The sequence below is a fragment of the Lissotriton vulgaris genome, chromosome 8 (genome assembly GCF_964263255.1).
Source record: "Lissotriton vulgaris chromosome 8, aLisVul1.2, whole genome shotgun sequence".
In the NCBI taxonomy this organism is placed as follows: domain Eukaryota; kingdom Metazoa; phylum Chordata; class Amphibia; order Caudata; family Salamandridae; genus Lissotriton; species Lissotriton vulgaris.
Window position 1 is genome coordinate 978,864,676 of NC_141696.1, and position 17,412 is coordinate 978,882,087.

At 47.3% G+C, this 17,412-nt stretch overlaps 1 protein-coding gene across 1 annotated transcript in view; it reads left to right on the forward strand.

The window, feature by feature from the left end:
* The first annotated feature begins 14,980 nt into the window (after positions 1-14,980).
* Positions 14,981-17,412, forward strand: part of EDNRB (endothelin receptor type B) — a 161,483-nt gene continuing 159,051 nt past the window's right edge. The window contains exons 1-2 of the mRNA XM_086934823.1: positions 14,981-15,194; positions 16,147-16,708. Coding sequence (XP_086790949.1) covers positions 16,256-16,708 — 453 coding nt within the window. The 5' untranslated portion in view covers positions 14,981-15,194; positions 16,147-16,255. The remainder of the gene's footprint in view (positions 15,195-16,146; positions 16,709-17,412) is intronic.

The window sequence follows — 17,412 nt, forward strand, 5'->3', positions numbered from 1 at the left end:
AAAAATATGAAGTGATCACCGTTCCCTACTAACAGAAAACTTTAGCTCGAAACACGCTAAGGAAGAGAAAGAAAAATAAAAAGAAATCAGGCTAAGTCAGTAACCCCCTGATGAGCTTTTGACTTCACTAAAAATAAGAAACATTAGAAACAGTTCGTAATAAGAAATGTAAAATGGCGAAAAGTTTGACAGCAAAAATAGCCACGAGGTAGCTAGGCTCTACTGCCTATTCCTGCTCCCAACATGTCTGCCTCATTGCCCGCCACGCCCAAATAACGGTCACATGAAATAGAAACAATTCAATAGGTACCTACCCCCATTCCGGAAGCTCCCGAAGTGCAACAGGTCCGCGGTTACGCCCATCCGGAAGGCGAGGCCTCGAGGCACGAGGGGCTCGCCTGGCCGCGGTCAGAAGGAGATGATGTTGGGCAGGCGGTCCAAAGAATGACAGGGACCTCTCCATCCCGCCTCTTCTGCCGCCCTGCAGGCCACGGGGAGAGAGGGGGCTGTCTTGCCTCGGCCACCGACCACCCCTCTCTCTCACCCGATCCGGCTTTCGTCGAAGGCCGAAGCCAAAGCGAGGATGGCGGCATTTCTTTGTGCTATAATGGCCGCAACTACACCCAACGCCTGACAGTTGCAGGTAGTCCCGCCACATGCCATCGCCCGGATAGTTACAGGTAGTGCCGCCACATGCCGACGTCTGGACAAGCGCAAGTAGCCCCGCCACATGTCCACTCCTGGAGAGTTGGAGGTAGTCCCGCCACCTGTCAAAAAGGAAGGGGGGGGGGCTGTCTTGCCTCAGCCGCCGACCACCCCCCCCATCTTCAATAGCCAGCACGGCCAATATCGAAGCGACGGAGCCGAGGAATGGCGCGGGGTCGCTGGAAGGGGGAGGTGACGCGAACGAGCCTCCCCCACCTCCCTCCAGGTGGAGGCTTCCAGCGACACCCCAATGCTCTTACTTAAAGAGGGTCAACATCAAAAAGCGGTCTTTTGCCCAGGACGGGCACGCACCCCATGCCTTCTCTCCTCAACCTTGAAGATTCTATGCGAGCCGGGGGGCACCCCGATCCCTCCGCATGGGCGCCCCCGCCCCCCTCACTGGGAACCACGACATCGGTGCAACTCCTGCCGGCGCCATCCTCGGATGGGAAATGGCTATAATGCAGCCACGGCACAGACTTGTTCAGTTCCGGTGGAACACCAGAATGACCCGGTAGGAAAATTGTTGCCGCCCTCCCCACTCTTTGACTAATGGTCCATATTGTTAGAACTGTTAACCACATGATTCAAAACTTTTTGAACTTCCAACGGAAGGTTCTGGTCCAACCACGAGTCATTGGAGATATTCTGACTGTGCTGGAACTCGCCTGACCCCACCCAAAATGGCGCCGACACAAAATGAGACTTTTTGAATAAACTTTGTTGCACCCTGACCACGCAGCTTTTTGCCCCGAGATATGTATGTAGTTTTCTTGGATAATGAAAGTAGATACGAAGGATATTGAGTATGTGCTTGGACAATGAACTGACTTAGGGTGGGTACTGATTATGATTTGGAAAATGAATTGGTGTAATTTAGGTAATGAATGAACATTGGATAATGATTTTATGAATTTATTAAAGATGAATTACTGACATGCATCATGCTTGCTCTGTAGGGAAGTTTAATACGATTTTATTGCACTGCTGCACTTTATGCAATGAACTGCCACCAACTTCGTTCTTCTTATGTACAGTTTCAATCTGCTTCGTAGCCGGCCCACTGAGTCGTAGGCCTGTATTTGTACCTCAACACTTTTTATTAAAAGTATTTTGAAAAAGAAAGCATGGTTGTAGCAGTTGCATTAATGAGTTTTGGATGTCTTACTACTGTGAGCGAAGAATAAGTATGATGAAAGATGTAGATTAAAAAGGATCAGATATTTAGCAGCTACATTATGCGTCACAGGCAGCCAGAAAAGTGTTTTAGACACCCTTAAAACGACACCACAGAAAAGCCACCTGACCGTCACCCTTGCACCCGACAAAGAGGGTTACGACCAAGTAACTCATGTAGATACGCAGATCGTCAATGATTATCTATCTGACCACTGGTCCCTCTGGGCTTAAACGCCGAGATGGTAAAGAAATGCAGTACGTGGAGATAGGTCGAGTATGTGGTAGGTAAAAACATTTTCGGACTACTGCATGCTGATGTACTTTGAATGCTGCCCCCCACCCCTTCTTTTTCCTCCCTTCTGCAGGTCACGTCAGAACGTCGGCTGAAATATGGGAGAGCGATGGTCGAACCACCGACGAAAAGGGAAGAAGGGAATATGTGCATAGTCCTCATAACGATAAGTTTTTAAAAAGACGTAGACTTAAACATGACTGTTCCTCCCTACAACATAGCGACTGGGAGGATGGACTGACATAGAAACTGGACAGGTACTGAATGACGAAAAATTGACTAGAAATAACGCGTTAAATAATGTAACTAGACGTTTGACGAGGTAGGGAAAGGACAAAGAAAAATATATGGGTAAGGGTTACCACGGCACCACCCGTCTGGGTAGTTAGAAATGTTGCTGATGTTCAAAATGCACTGCCCCCCTTTCTCACACTCTTATAGATATAGCCAAGCTGTCCGACTGTTCTCCCGATCAATACTTGCCGTTGCCTCAGCCTGGAGAACTTCCCACCAAAGGAAGGAACTGAAAAATGGTTTAAGATCCAGCCATGGGTAAATAGCGCGACCAGGTTAATTTCTGACCGACCAACCGAGGTGTAAGTATTGGCAATTGAGAACGCTCGCAGACATAACGAGCGAGAAGGAAAAGGAGGGAAGGGTAGAAAGAGCTAAGCACATAGATAAATAGGATAGTAAAGATACGTAGGATATAATATGGATTTTGTTGGCCACCTGTTGTTTTCTGTTTTGTCGTGAATGTCTTATATATGTGTAGTACATGTGCTGTCTTCCCTGTCTGAGTGTGTGTGTATGTAATGTACGGGTTTATGTCTTCCCTCTGCCTGTATTTACGTGTTACCTGACCTTTGCTGTTCTGTGTTGTGAGCGCACTAAATGACCTATTTTCGTACACGTCTCTCTCTCTCTCTCACCACCCCCTTATCTCTCTCTCTCTCTCTCTCTCTCTCTCCCTCTCTCTACATGTCATACGTGTACCGGATGGCTCGTTTAGATTGCGGACGACTCTCACTCTCTATGAGAGTCTCCCTATCTTCTCTCCCTCTTTGTGGTAAAATTGTGCCCCACCGGCACCAGTCTGATTTGATACATATTGAACGCGAAGGTGTTCAGCGAAATTGACCGAAACTAAAATGATTGTATCTCGCCATATTACTGCCTCTCCTTTCTGCAAAATGAATGAACTTGAATTGGCTGAGAAGGAAAGGACAGGTAAGACGACTAAAGTCCCCCAAATCTGGCCATTTATTGGGGAACTGTATGTCAATGGCACCTTATTTCTGTTCATCAGAGACGAACGCCAGCGCCTAGATTGACCCTCAACGTCCAGATTGCCCCCCCCCCTTTTTGCACCCAAGCGCGAGCGCCCGAAGCATCCCCGCCCCATTTTGATAGACCCCCGTTGCTGTCCCGGATATAAACATGATGACCATGAGTAACTGTCGTCCCTCGAGAAAAACCTGTTTTACCCTGACTCTCGATGATAGCGCCCCCGCCCTGTTTGAAAAGGTTAGCCAGCCTTGAAGGGAAATGTTAGACTGTTAAGACTCAGGTTAGAAAGACGAGTCTCCCTGGAGGCTCCGAAATGTTGAGTTTGATGACATACGCAGTTGATAAGAGTCTGACTTTCCTCCATATGTGACCTGTGTAGACAATGAATAAAGCTTGGCTTGAATTCAGTAGGAATGCCGACATATGCACTGCTTGGTAAATGAACCTCTGACTGTGACCAATGAGCGTATCTCCCAGGTGCGTTAGATTGAGGGAGGAATTCACATGCATAAATGTCTTCCCCTGACCAGTTCTCTAAAGCTTGTTTTGTACCTATTCAAAGATTCACGATCACCGAAGGAGATGGGTCAGATGTGACGTACAGCCTGACTGCAGATCTTGGGACACGTGTGACCTCGACCAAAGGTGGAGCTGCAGAGCAACAAGATACGGGACGAGACCACAATTTCAACGTGGAAAATGAAAAATGACGGGCCGCCTTGAAGCCCTCCGTCTGCTAACCCACGTGTGCCTGGAGTCTCCGTCCCCCTTCTTTGGGCCCGATTGATGGGCCTGCCTGCTTGTTATCCTTTGCTCCCTTGGTCCCTTTTGTGCGTCCCAGGAACTCTGACCCAACTCCGCCCTCTCTCCTATCGACTATTTGAACCACACTCACCCTCTTTTCCACGTGACTTTTTGCCAAAAGGAAGAACTGCATTCATATGGGAATAGGGTGTTGCCACGGAACTATAGGTGCCGAGCATAAGGCGCCGCCAAACGGATTGTTTAGGGAACAGGACTGTGGTCTAACAGCAGAGGACTGACCGCACCCTGCAACGCGTAAGGATAGAACCGAGCTGGACCTATAGCTCCACCGCCGGTGCTCAACAGCGCCAACGAAAGTACTCGGACTAGAGCCTACCAGTGATGGCTCACTGATAAAAAGACACTGTGACGAAGAAATCTTGTGCATTGAACTGAATTCCGCTCTCAACTACCTGGTCAAAACTGTTCATTGGTCACATTTTTACGTCAGAAACATTTATGCTGTGTAATGCGCTTAATTGTCAGGAACACAACGAAATGCAATTTCCTATGTGCTGCATTCTGCCCATCACCTCAACTGTCTATGATTGTACGCCAAATGTTAGTATCGACAAAATGCTAGTTCATCAACGATGCCTGTCTACCTGTAAACCCATCAATTACAAAAATGACTGCTGTAATGTAAAAAGGGGCGACTGTGGAAATCGAAGAAATTGATGTACATAAACAGCATTCATTTCCCTTCTTCTCCCACTCCTCTCCCTGTGAGCACCATGAATACCGTAAATTATTGACCGTATCACTCTGCCAGTAAGAGCCCATACCCCTATGCATATGTGCAGCCATTCTAGGCACCATGGCCTTTTACCCATTGGAATCCCCGGCTTCCCTCCTGCGCGTATCTTAAACCCCCTCTCTCATGCATAGACCATGAAACCCTCTCCCTCTGCGCGACCCTGCTGTGAAAGGCAACTCTCCTGCTTGACCCGCACAAAACCCCCCCCCATTCCCTCTTGAAGAGGCATCCTTCGCCTTAGCTGACATAGCCCTCCCCAGCTGCACCTGACTGCCCCCGCTCTCTCATGTACGGGTCATAAGATCCCTCTCTCTCTATGTGACTCTGTCCCCGTGTCCACCCTGGCTCCCCCTCCCTTCTCCTCACATGGGCAAGCCGTAAACCTTCTTCTTCTGCAAGACCCTGTCCTTGAGAGCCACGGCCGCGCCTGACCAACACCTCCTTTCCTTCCATGAATGTCCCTCTGTTGACAAGCCTTCCCTCCGCGCTCGATTGTCCACGCAGCATGAATACCACTCCTTTGATGACCCCTTCCCCCGAGTCCGGCTGACCACACATGTCCGAGGCCATCGCCTAAGCCAGGAGATACCATTTACTGCCCTTATTGTATGAAGTCACTCCTCTTCAAAGGACCCACTATTGATCCTAGCCACCCCACCCCCTGGGCTATGATCAGGCGCACACATCCTAAACAGTTGACGGAACACTCAGCTGCGTGATTGCCCTCCCCTCTTATCAGCAGGTCAAGGGTCCCTATTGTGAACATATGTGGGGTAGGATTGACACGAGGATTATAGGGATGTCTTTTCCTTTGCGTCACACTGTCCTGATTGTACTATCAAATGTTTTGTAAGGTATAAAAGAAAGAGTCTCAGCTCACTTGGCAGAGCACCTCCTGAAAGACACCGTGTTTCGTGTCCGAAATGACTGGCTCTCCTCATGAGAATTAAACTCTGTTCTTGATTCCTGCTTCCAGCGCCCGTCTCTTTATTTGGTAACTATTCAACATGGGAACTAAGAGGCGGTTTGCGCCAGCGGCCTGGGCATCGGTAGTAATCTGGGCTCCTGTTTCACATAGTGGCGTAGTAAGGTCAGGCAGTACCGGGTGCAGAACATTTCTTGTCACCCCCAGCTTGACAAAAAGGCAAAAATATGTGTTTAAAACACATTTTTTTGCCATTTTGTCAAGCCGGGGGTGACAAGTGTCATCACTGAGGGGGGTGACAAAATGGCAAAAATATGTGTCTAGAACACATATGTTATATGTGAATATAATGCTCAGGCAAATCTATACTAAACACTAGCACATAAATGCTGGCATTTGCCAAACAAAACAATAAGAAGCAATCAAAACAGGTTTTTGCACATTTGATACATTTTAATTAATTCATTAAAAATTATTCATTTGTAAAAATCGAGTACATTCATATGTATGCATGATAAAAATGTTTCAACATTGTGACATATGTATAAGTTCAACTGTTCATCAAATACATATCATAATTCAGTAAAAGATGGTTTCCTGTCTACGCGTTTCGACACAGGTGTGTCTTCCTCAGGAAATTAATCCACATCAGGGGGTCCTTGTTTGTTTCACAAAATAGAACACATATGTTAGCCATTTTGTCATACCCCTCAGTGATGACACCCGGGACGGCCGGCACGCACTGCACCCCCCTTTCTACGTGCCTGCCCTTAGCCCCAGTATTATGAAGTCAATGTGCATCAGAAGTGGATAACCTAGTATATTTTTTATTGCTGTTTTTTAGATCAGAAAGGTTTAATGAATGGGCAGTCCCCTAGTAGTTCATAGCCACACCCACAAAGGCCTAGTGTTTGTGGGTAGAATTTCTTCAAATTAGTTAGGATGAGATAAACAATTGTACACTTTCTTAGTGAGCTTCTCTTCCCATTTTGCTATTTGTATTTGTCAGAATGTCTCTCCAAAGGGTTGGTCACTGTTTTTCCTTTATTGGTTGCCCGAGTCCCCCTGACCAGTGGGAATGGAATGGATGAGGAAAATGGTAGAAGCTTGTAGAAGGATACAGTTTAGCATTGACATATGACCCTTCATAGTCCCTGCATTTTTAGCAAAATCTTCTAAAGGGGTAATGTATCTGGTAGCTGCTAACATGTATTCAACTTGCATCACCCAATGTTGTAGTTGTAGGTGTGATAGTGTTCTGTTTCATTTAGATTGAATTTTTGTTTGCAATCAGGGAAATAGAGTTTCTCTGGACCTGAGAGGAGACCTGAGATTGTTAGACATTTGCCAGTTTCCTATCAAAGGGTCCGGAGTGTAGTGCCGGAGTAAAGTCAGGATTATGATGGATAGTTTATGCAAGGATGGAAGGGAGACCACTGTAGTATGTTGTGTAAGGTACTCCTATACATTTGAAATGATGCACTGGATGTGCTTGTATAAACATTAGATGCTCTATTTAAGGTTCCCATGCCAAGCCCCAGAAAGTTCCTCTGGCGGTTGTTGTATCCATTTGGACCCAATAATTATCTGACATTCATAGCGATCAGTCTGCTAGAACCTTCAATTTCATTGCTCTATGGTTGAAAGGGCAATCGGGGAGTGTCAGTTGCCCCTCAGCTCTTGATCTGCATAACACCTACTCAAGGCTGTCCCTCATGCCAATTGAAGCACTGTGTTGCACTCTTTAAAGCTGCAAAGAAGTTTGGAGGAACTGGAATAGGAAGAGCCTGGAAACGTTAAAGTATTAATGGCAGCACATTAATTTTTATTGTGTTCATTTGGCAGAGTCATGATAAAAACGGCAGTGATCAGCTTATGAGATCCGCCATTAAGGATTGTAAAGTGGTGGATAATTAGCCTTATATAGTTTTACAAGATCTGGCATGACATTGCTGCCCAGGTATTTAATTCATTTGGTCACCCATTTAGAAGGGGTGCTATTTTGGAGGGTGGTAACCTTCACCGGGGATGGTGTCAGGTTAGGTATCTCTGGCTTCTCGGCATTGGTCTTATTTTTTATGCAAACAATTTAATACTGAGGGCAAAAAGCGGGGGAGGGAACACCCACTGCCTAGGTCCTCTGTGGAGGGATTATCTGCCATTGATTGTGAATCTTGAGTGTGGATCATGGTAACCTGCCATCACCATGCAAACAAATGGTGCCCCAAAGATAAAACATTTAAGAGTCAGCCTCAATAAGTGCCAGTCAACCTGGTGAAATGTTTTTCCACATCTAGAGATGCTATGAGACCAGGGGTATTTTTTTCGGGCCTTTTCTCTTAGATGTTTAACTCTGTGGATGTTATCATGGGTTTGTCATTCTCCTATAAACCTGGATTGGTCTGGGTAGATGAATGTAGAGAGTATGGATTCCAACCTAGTGGCGAGGATTTTGAAGTAAAAGTTAGGATCTAAATTCAAAAAAGCAATGTGTCTATATGAAGAGCAAAGTCTTAGGTTCTTACATGGATTGAGTATCAATGAAATATTGGCCTGTGTCATAGAAGGTCTTAATTTACCTGTGGCTCATAAGTAATTTAAAAAGGTTGTTTGTTAAGTATGGTGCCAGCGCGTTAGAAAATGTCTTACATAAATTTGCCATAAAGCCAGGACATTGTGTAGAGTAAGAGTCTTAATTGCTAGTTTCACTTCTTCTAGGGTAATAGTCAAATCTAGGTCCTCTACCCCATCCCAGGAGATTGGCGACAGATCCATTGACGCAAGGTAGGCCACTTGTGCTGTCATATCTGTGTATTCATTGCTATACATTGTGGAGTAGAAATCAGTGAAGGTTTGTACTTTATGTTTTTCTGTGTGTGCTTCCTGGTCTGAGAGAAGGTGGATGTCTGCAATATCATTTTATTATAAATTCTCAATGAGCTGTCTAGCAAGGTAGGTACACAATAGATTGTCTCGAGGTCTACATTATTACTAGGTGCCTTATGGCATCCTACGCTACTCATAAGTGCCCAAGCTCAACTAAATGAAAAATGCCATATGGGCAACACTTATAGGGAAATGGAGTTCCATCACTCACCCGCAGGTGACATGCTTCACCATTTGAGTTTTTCCTACCGGCTGTAACTCCTAGTACAGCCAAGCGCTACAACCCCCTCACTATGAGGGAGGAGCACAGGGATGTTTTATTGGAGTGATCTCATAGGATATACTAAAATCCAAGATATGATGAGCTGTGGGTTCTCTTTAAGTGACTGACGCAGTGCAAAAAAAACAAAAATGAGTGAAGTTAAAACTGGCTACTAAGAGAAAAATGTATTTCTTGTATATCACTTAGTGTCAGAGTTAAAACCAGTGCTAAGGCAGTTTTGAAAAAATAAACTGCTACTGTCTAGTTTTAGAGGGTAGGTTGGTCTACATGTTTCAGCTATCTTTGTCCTAAAGAGTGTCTAGCCTTCCTCAGGACCTAGGTTGGCAAGGTATGCCCAGACGTGGGTCCCTTGCTCACTCTGCCACTGGATTCAAGATAGCCTGGCTGATGAGGATTATGAATCCGAAACCGGTCCCAGGATGCTTGTTTCCTGTCCAGGGAAGATATTGCTTGGCAGTTCGGGCTGGACTGTTCCCATGAGGCACAGGGTCAGACTGATTTGCATATGGCCATGTCAGAACTGGGGTGGTGGAGTGATCTAAAGAATGGTGATGGATTAAACCCAGATCAGTTGACGGGGGGGGGGGGGTGTTTGATTTGCTCAAACGCTCAGTCCATCATCCCCTTTGGTATCGCTTTGTTCGTCCTAAGTTGGCAGGGTATGCCTAGACGTGGGTCCCTTGCTCACTCTACCACTGGATTCAAGATAGCCTGGCTGATGAGGATTATGAATCCGAAACCAGTCACAGGATGCTTGTTTTAGGTCCAGGAAAGACATGGCTTGGCAGTTCGGGCTGGACTGTTCCCATGAGGCACAGGGTCAAACTGATTTGCATATGACCATGTCTGAACTGGGATGGTGGAGTGAGCTAAAGAATGGTGATGGATTAAACCCAGATCAGCTGACTTGGGGTGAGTGTTTGATTTGCTTAAACGCTCCGTCCATCATCCCCTTTGGTATCGCTTTGTTCGCCCTAAGTTGGCAGGGTATGCCCAGACGTGGGTCCCTTGCTCACTCTACCACTGGATTCAAGATAGCCTGGCTGATGAGGATTATGAATCCGAAACCGGTCCCAGGATGCTTGTTTCCGGTCCAGGGAAGACATGGCTTTGCAGTTCGGGCTTGACTGGCCCCATGAGGCACAGGGTCAGACTGATTTGCATATGGCCATGTCTGAACTGGGGTGGTGGAGTGAGCTAAAGAATGGTGATGGATTAAACCCAGATCTGATGACTGGGGGTGAGTGTTTGATTTGATACCCTTTGGTATCGCTTTGTCAGTCAACATGACGCCAGACCCCCATCCCCTTCAGACTCTGAAGGGGTGGGCTGTTCGACTTCATGCTGACTGACATGATTGTCAGTTCTCCCCCGGCATCTCTGAACTTAAGTAAACTGAGTCAGTGTACTTAAGTTCAGAGATGGCGAGGGAGCTGCGGGCGCCGGTGGGTGGGGGGTCAGTGCCCCAATGCCCCAATGGACACACCACGTCTGCATTCTATACACCTCCAAATAATGTGTGCATCCCAAGTTTCTTCATAATGGTATGAGCCAGCACCGCCTGGCAGTTTGATAACCAGGGCAGAAAAAAAGAACATGAATATTGGTCACGTCAGGGCTGTTGCAGGCAGGACAACCAACAGAGGGATCTTTTGACCATTTGTTCATGAAAGCATTGACCGAAAGGGTCCCTGTTCTGAACTGGACATACAGCTTCCTTGCCATAGGAGGCTGTATGTCATCCAAAAAAGACTCAAAGAGGTACTCAGTTTTATGTTAAAAAATTCGGCCGTTAAATGCCTGAGTTTGGTATTTACCTGAAGCTCGACTAGTTTGTGTTCCCTATAAGCTCTGACAAGTTGTAGTTGAGATATTGTTGGGGACACTTCCTCAGGATTAGTCCACAGGTTGGGTATACCTATTCTGGAACAGGTTTATTTGATGTGCTTAAAGCAAGGCAATTTTCCCACCCCCGGTAGACCCAAGGCCCGCTTGAGTTCAATTTGGTAGGATGCTAGTTCAGGAGTTGCCCACAGTCTGCGCCAGAAGGTCAGTGGTCGCAGACCAGTCTCTTCTGCAATTGGTTTGACTCCTAAATCAAGGTGCTGAGGGATGAGGGGAGTGCAAGGGGTTAGCCCAAGAGCTTTCTCATAAATCGGTTCTCTAGTTTGGCCAATCCGCCAGAGGGGCGGTGGCCCCACAATTCTGCCTCATGCATTACAGAACTCCTTACTTGCACTTTATAAATTACGACAATAGGGCCTGGCGGTTTGTATAAGGAGTTCCTATAAGATTTCGTGATTCCCCCTGCCAGCTGTGCTTGCCTCAAGCCTGCCTTATCTAGTTGTGGGCCCCATTCAATTGTTTCGGACAACGTAACGCCACGGTAATCGAAGACAGTCACCCTCTCTGAGAGGGTGCCATTCAGGGAGGGGTTTGGGCAAGATGTTTTGGCTGAATTGAAGACCATAAAGTTGGTCTTAGAAGTGTTATTCTCTAGCCCTCGATTTTTACAAAATAGAGAGAAACTGTCTAGGATCCTTGGATGCCCATGGGAGACTTGGACAACAGCAAAGTGTCATCAGCGAACAGCATTGCTGGCACCCTGCCTTGCACCAGCTTCAGGGCATCATTGTCCGCTACCTCATTTAATTGAGCCACCAGGGCGTTGATAAAAAGGGAAAACAGAGTGGGGGCCAGCACACACCCCTGTCTCACTCCTCTGTTTACTGGGAAGCAGGGGTCAGTTCTCTGGATTTCCCATACCTAACTTGGGCAAGGTTACTAGTTTTACTTCACCTATGTTTCCACGAGAATGTAACTTACTTTAATTTACTGATATAAAGGATTGCTCCTATCTTCCCAAAGTAGTTACTAAAATAATCCTGGAAAAAATCTTATCTGGTCCTGTTTCAGCTTTGGTAGAAGTTATTTCACATATTTTTAATGTTTCGATTTCAGCTTGATGAACTTACTCATTGTGAAACGTTAGGACTACTGCATTAAGATTTAGCTGTGCGACTTATTCTTGATTTAAACCTGGATTACTCCTGAATTCAAGGAGTAAATCGCTAGTATTCCTGGCTTTTTCAATCAATGCTATTAGATTTTTCTTTTTTTTAACCTCCAAAAAACAGAGAACACGTCTTCTCAACAGAAAATTTTCACTGTAGACATCAATAAGAAAACACTGACAAAGAAATTTAAGATCATTTACACCAATTTGTCAACAGTGAATGACTCTGTTTAATAATGTAAATCCATTGAGAAGTCTAAACCATGACAAAATAGTGATGGAAGGGTAGCATAATGAAACAACGTCAAGCCTGGTCATATAGCATGAGCAAGAGAATTGACGGCAAGTCATGTAGTTAAGGTTAGAGACGTAAAATTTGGGAGTACAATCACGATATGTTTGGGAAGCTCGCCCAAGGCCGGGGTTGTGAAATAGGTCACTTGCTGTGATCTTGAATACATTATTGTTATATAAGAGCAAAAGTGACTCTATCTAAGGTGGTCTACTGTCATCTTTGAGGCAGTTGTTAACCCCTTCCATGCTGGTGACGAACCCCAGCCGTCACGCCCCGCGGTGGGCGTGTGCTGATGACGGCTGGGGTTCGTCACGGCCCCGCCCTGTTCTTTTGTTTACCGCACAGTGGTAAAATCGCAGCCGCAGCGAAGGTGTTAAGGGAGAAATTCAGTGCATCCCATGCTGAACAATGGGGGTGTTTATGGAGTCCTCTTGCATGTTCCCTTCTCAGAGTTATTGATTCCACATTGGCCCAGTGAATTACTGTGCCGTCCCAATGGGTCAGTAGTACTGCTGCCATACACCTGACATTCAGGAGTTAAGAGTTCTACAAGAGCGAGGGACACCTATTGCTACATCTTTATGTGTCAATCAACCAATCAGGAGTTTGTATAGTGCAGCTACTCACCAGTGAGGGTCTCAAGGCGCTAGGGGGGGGGCAGCTTTGTAGGGTGCTGTGGTCATCAGAAAAGCCAGGTTTTGAGGTCCTTCCTGAACTGGTGCAGTGTAGGGCTGTGCCAGAGGTGGAGCAGGAGGTTGTTCCAGGTCTTAGCTGCAAGGTAGGCGAAGGACTTTCCACTGCTTCTGGTCTCGTAGATGCGTGGAATGGTGGCCAGAGAGAGGTCAGCTGAACGGAGATTCTTTTGAGTGCGCGGAAGGAGAGGAGGTTGTATGCTGGTCTGATGTTGTGGAGGGCCTGGTATGCGTGCATGAGGAGCTTGAAGGTTATTCTTCTTTTGATGGGGAGCCAGTGGAGGTCGCAGAGGTGTTGGGTGATGTGGTTATGGCGGGGTTGCATAGGGCCCGTTGACTCAACTAGCCCTATAAAAATGTCTTATAATAACATGAAGGACTTTTAAAGTAATTAACATATATTTTACAAGTTAATACATATTACAATAAAAAATAGTGATGCAATTAAAAACTGCACCAAGGCTATTTTCTTGAAAGTCAAGAATATACACTTAAAAATCACTTACATTATTTTTCCTACATTATGAATTGAATACATAATGAAACTAAGGTCTGAAAATTGAAGTTTCTCCAGACAGGGTTACAGGCCACGAGAACTAGTTGGCGGGTTTTTAATCCCACTGTCACAAGTGAATAGTGCGAGCACAGAACCCAGACAGATTAAAAAGTGCAGCGTTGCAGAATGGGGTGCTCACAACTAATCTTCCGCCTCAGGGGCTTTTCATATCTCTTTGTATATGCGCTTTTCAAGGTAGGATTTCAGACCACAAAGGAAGTGTCTGCTGTCAAGCGTTTAATTGCCTGTTTTGCCAACACTGAAGGCTGCGTTCATCCAACTCTCTCAGCCTCAAGCACGGTGTGTATTGAAAACAAAAAATATCATTGGAATTTCAGAGGCAGTAACATTGCAGGGATACGGTTGAAGTTATATCACTGACTTTTGCGTGCATTTTAAAGAAACAGGAGTAGGACACAGCAGCGCCTCCCCTTTGTGGCGCATCATTAATTTCTAAAAGCGTGCCTGATTGCGCAAAAATTCAAATAATATGAAATAACTACGGAAGCCTTACCACAAAGCAAAAATTGTAAACAACTCTTACAGTGCAAGTCGCACTGTGATCTTGACTTTGTTGATGGAACATGTGGGTTTACTTTGCTTGTTTTCAACTTCTTGGAGTAGCGCTTCAAAGCCTTCGGCTGGGGTGGTTGAGCGCTCTACGGTTCATAGAAATGTAGGTACTGAATTAAAGGAGCAGGTAACAGCACAGATATTTGCAACAGTTCGTATCGTTTGTTCTTGGACGTGCATAGTCGTATACATGGAATAGACGAGTGACAACGTGATCTAAAACACAGGCAGAGGGAAAGGGGGAAAGTGGAGCCCGCGAAGGGGAAAGACAGTAAATGGAGGCGAGAGAGAACTGCAAAAGGGAGGTATGAAACGTCGGGTGCCCTGCCCATGTGGGTTCGCTTTAAGAAACCTAACGTGTATATTCCCGTTGATATGTTACGTGTTCATTGTAGGATGTCTGGAGGCCTGGGGTTTACATTGTGCAATTAACCGGTACTTTCATACGCATATGGGAAGTTAATTATGTGTCCAATGCCCTTAACGTTTTCGGATTTTAAGACTTTCCTTTGAAGTTTATTTCTATGACGTAGTTCTCTATTATCTAGAATTTTGCACATGACATAGATAAACATAGTCGACTCATGGCCCACCAGGCTGATGGGCAGGGTTCGGGTGATGCTGTCCAGGCAGCTGCAAGAGACAGAGAGGCGAGGCCGCGTGCCCTCTAGGAAGCAGTGGGCGGAGCCAGCTCGTAATTGATGGCAACCATTTGACTAATTCTCTTGGACTCCGATACATACACACACCAGGAGCGAGGTCTGGCTCAGTCGCTGCTGACGTCCTCTGTGTCATTTCAAGGGAGGCCGGGTGGGACACTCCAGTCCCAGGGGCTCAAAGTGCAAGCCAAGAGCAACCGAACTGCTGGGATCCCGCCAGAGTCCTAAAAGCAAGCCCCACTGCCGACAGAACGACATGCTTGCGTCCGGACGGTGTTAAAGGTGAGTCCCTTTAAAGTACAGCATGCAATATAGGCACAGACATTAGGAGAAGAGAGACTGCAGAGTAAACCGGAGGAAAGCACCTTACCTTGGCTGAAAGCACCGACGTGTACTGACTGAGTGGAAATGACATCTAAACATGCGTGTCACGTGTAGTAGAATGTAATTCGTGCCATTTCTTGTTTGGGAAGATTGCACATTAGTATGGATGGTGCTTTGAAATTGTGAAGCAAGCGTTTTTATCAATTTCTGTTCTAAATATTTTAAATAGACGTGGACAAGACAAAATTGCATTTTGAAAGATAGTTAGGTCGCTGGCAGATGGGCATTGGCTCATGTGTGTCTTTAACATGCCAGCTCCTTCATGTCAGTTTAACCCTTGCATTATGGAGGAAAGAGGCCGCCCGGGATCCGGTTGGTGTTTGTTTTCGCTAATCAAATAGGCGTTTACCTCTACACAGGTTTTCTAAGTTTCTCATTCTACCTGCCTTTCCTCCCCCTATTGTCTATTTTTCCTTTCTACCTTCCACTTTCTCTTATCTTTGTACTCGCTTCCCCTCATCTGTCTCGTACTTGCTCATAACACCCCCCTCCCTTGTCACTTCTCTCTCTGACATCTTTGTGTGTCACATTTCTCGTGTGCCCCCTACGGTCGTCCTTACCTTATCTATTTTCTCTCCCCTCGTTTTCCGGTTCTGTCATTTTTACCTTCCTTCAATTCACTCTCTTCTTTCTTTTAATTCCTCTCTCTTCCAAACTTCTCATCTTTTCTCCACTCCCACTCTAACCACGACCCCTCACCAAAGTGTAAACACAGAGCTAGGCCCCAGGCAGGCAGTTTTCAAAAATAATCAGAGCCATGCCCCGGTGCCACCGCACCTGCTGCACCCTGTTTGGCAGTGTACCCGAGTCTGGCTGTGCTGATGCGTGTTTTGTCTGTCTTTCTGTCTAGGTTCGGGCTGGAAGCAGGCTCCATGTAAGCACCCTCGCCCCCGCTGCGAGTTTCTCAACCTCTGGCCGCAGTTCACGACCCCCCACGAGGGAGACACTTGTCAGTCAACATGAAGGCGCACTCCTGCATCCCGGCGCTGCTGCTCGCCCTCGCGTGTGCCCTGCTGGTGTTAGGGCAGGACAGCGGGTCTTCCAATGGCGAGGCCCCGGCCTCGGGGGCTGCGGCTGCCCCCGTGACCTCGGCAGCGGGTCTCGGCTCGCCCTCGGACACCTCTAATGTCGCTGCGCCCCAGAACGGTTCGAAGACGCTGAGGACGGCGGGGTCCAGGCCCCTCTCCCCTCCCATGTGCACGGGGATGCTGGAGATCCGGAGCTCCTTCAAGTACATCAGCACGGTGATCTCCTGCGTGGTCTTCGTGGTGGGGATCATTGGCAACTCCACGCTGCTGCGCATCATCTACAACAACAAGAGCATGCGCAACGGGCCCAACGTGCTGATCGCCAGCCTGGCGCTGGGCGACCTGCTGCACATCATCATCGACATCCCCATCAACGCCTACAAGGTAAGGGGAGGCGGGAGCCGGGCGGCGGGCCGCACTCACGCGCTGCTGACTTCACAAGTCCTGGGCGGCGTGCGCAGCTCCACACAGGGACAGAGTAACACTAAGACCCCACATACCTGTGTACAGCTGCGTACAGGTACTGAGCTGCACAATGGACCGACTCACCCCTGCACACGTGCCACTCACTCCACAGGTCTGTCCTGGGAGGTACCCCCTGCTCGTGCGCAGCTCCACACAGGGACGGAGTGGTACAAAGCTCTCACATACCTGTGCATAGCTGCGCACAGGTACTGAGCTACACAACCCACCGACTGACCCCCTGCACAGGTGCAACGCACACCCCCTGCACAACTTTACACAGGTACTGAGCTGCACGATGCACCGACTGACCCCTTGCACAGGTGCCCCTCACACCCCCTGCACAACTTTACAGTACTGAGCTGTCCATGGCACCGACTGACCTCTGCACAGGTGCCCCTCACGCCCCCCTGCACAACTTTACAGTACTGAGCTGTCCATGGCACCGACTGACCTCTGCACAGGTGCCCCTCACGCCCCCCTGCACAACTTTACAGTACTGAGCTGTCCATGGCACTGACTGGCCTCTGCATTGGGGCCCCTCACGCCCCCTGCACAACTTTACACAGGTACTGAGCTGCACGATGCACCGACTGACCCCTTGCACAGGTGCCCCTCACACCCCC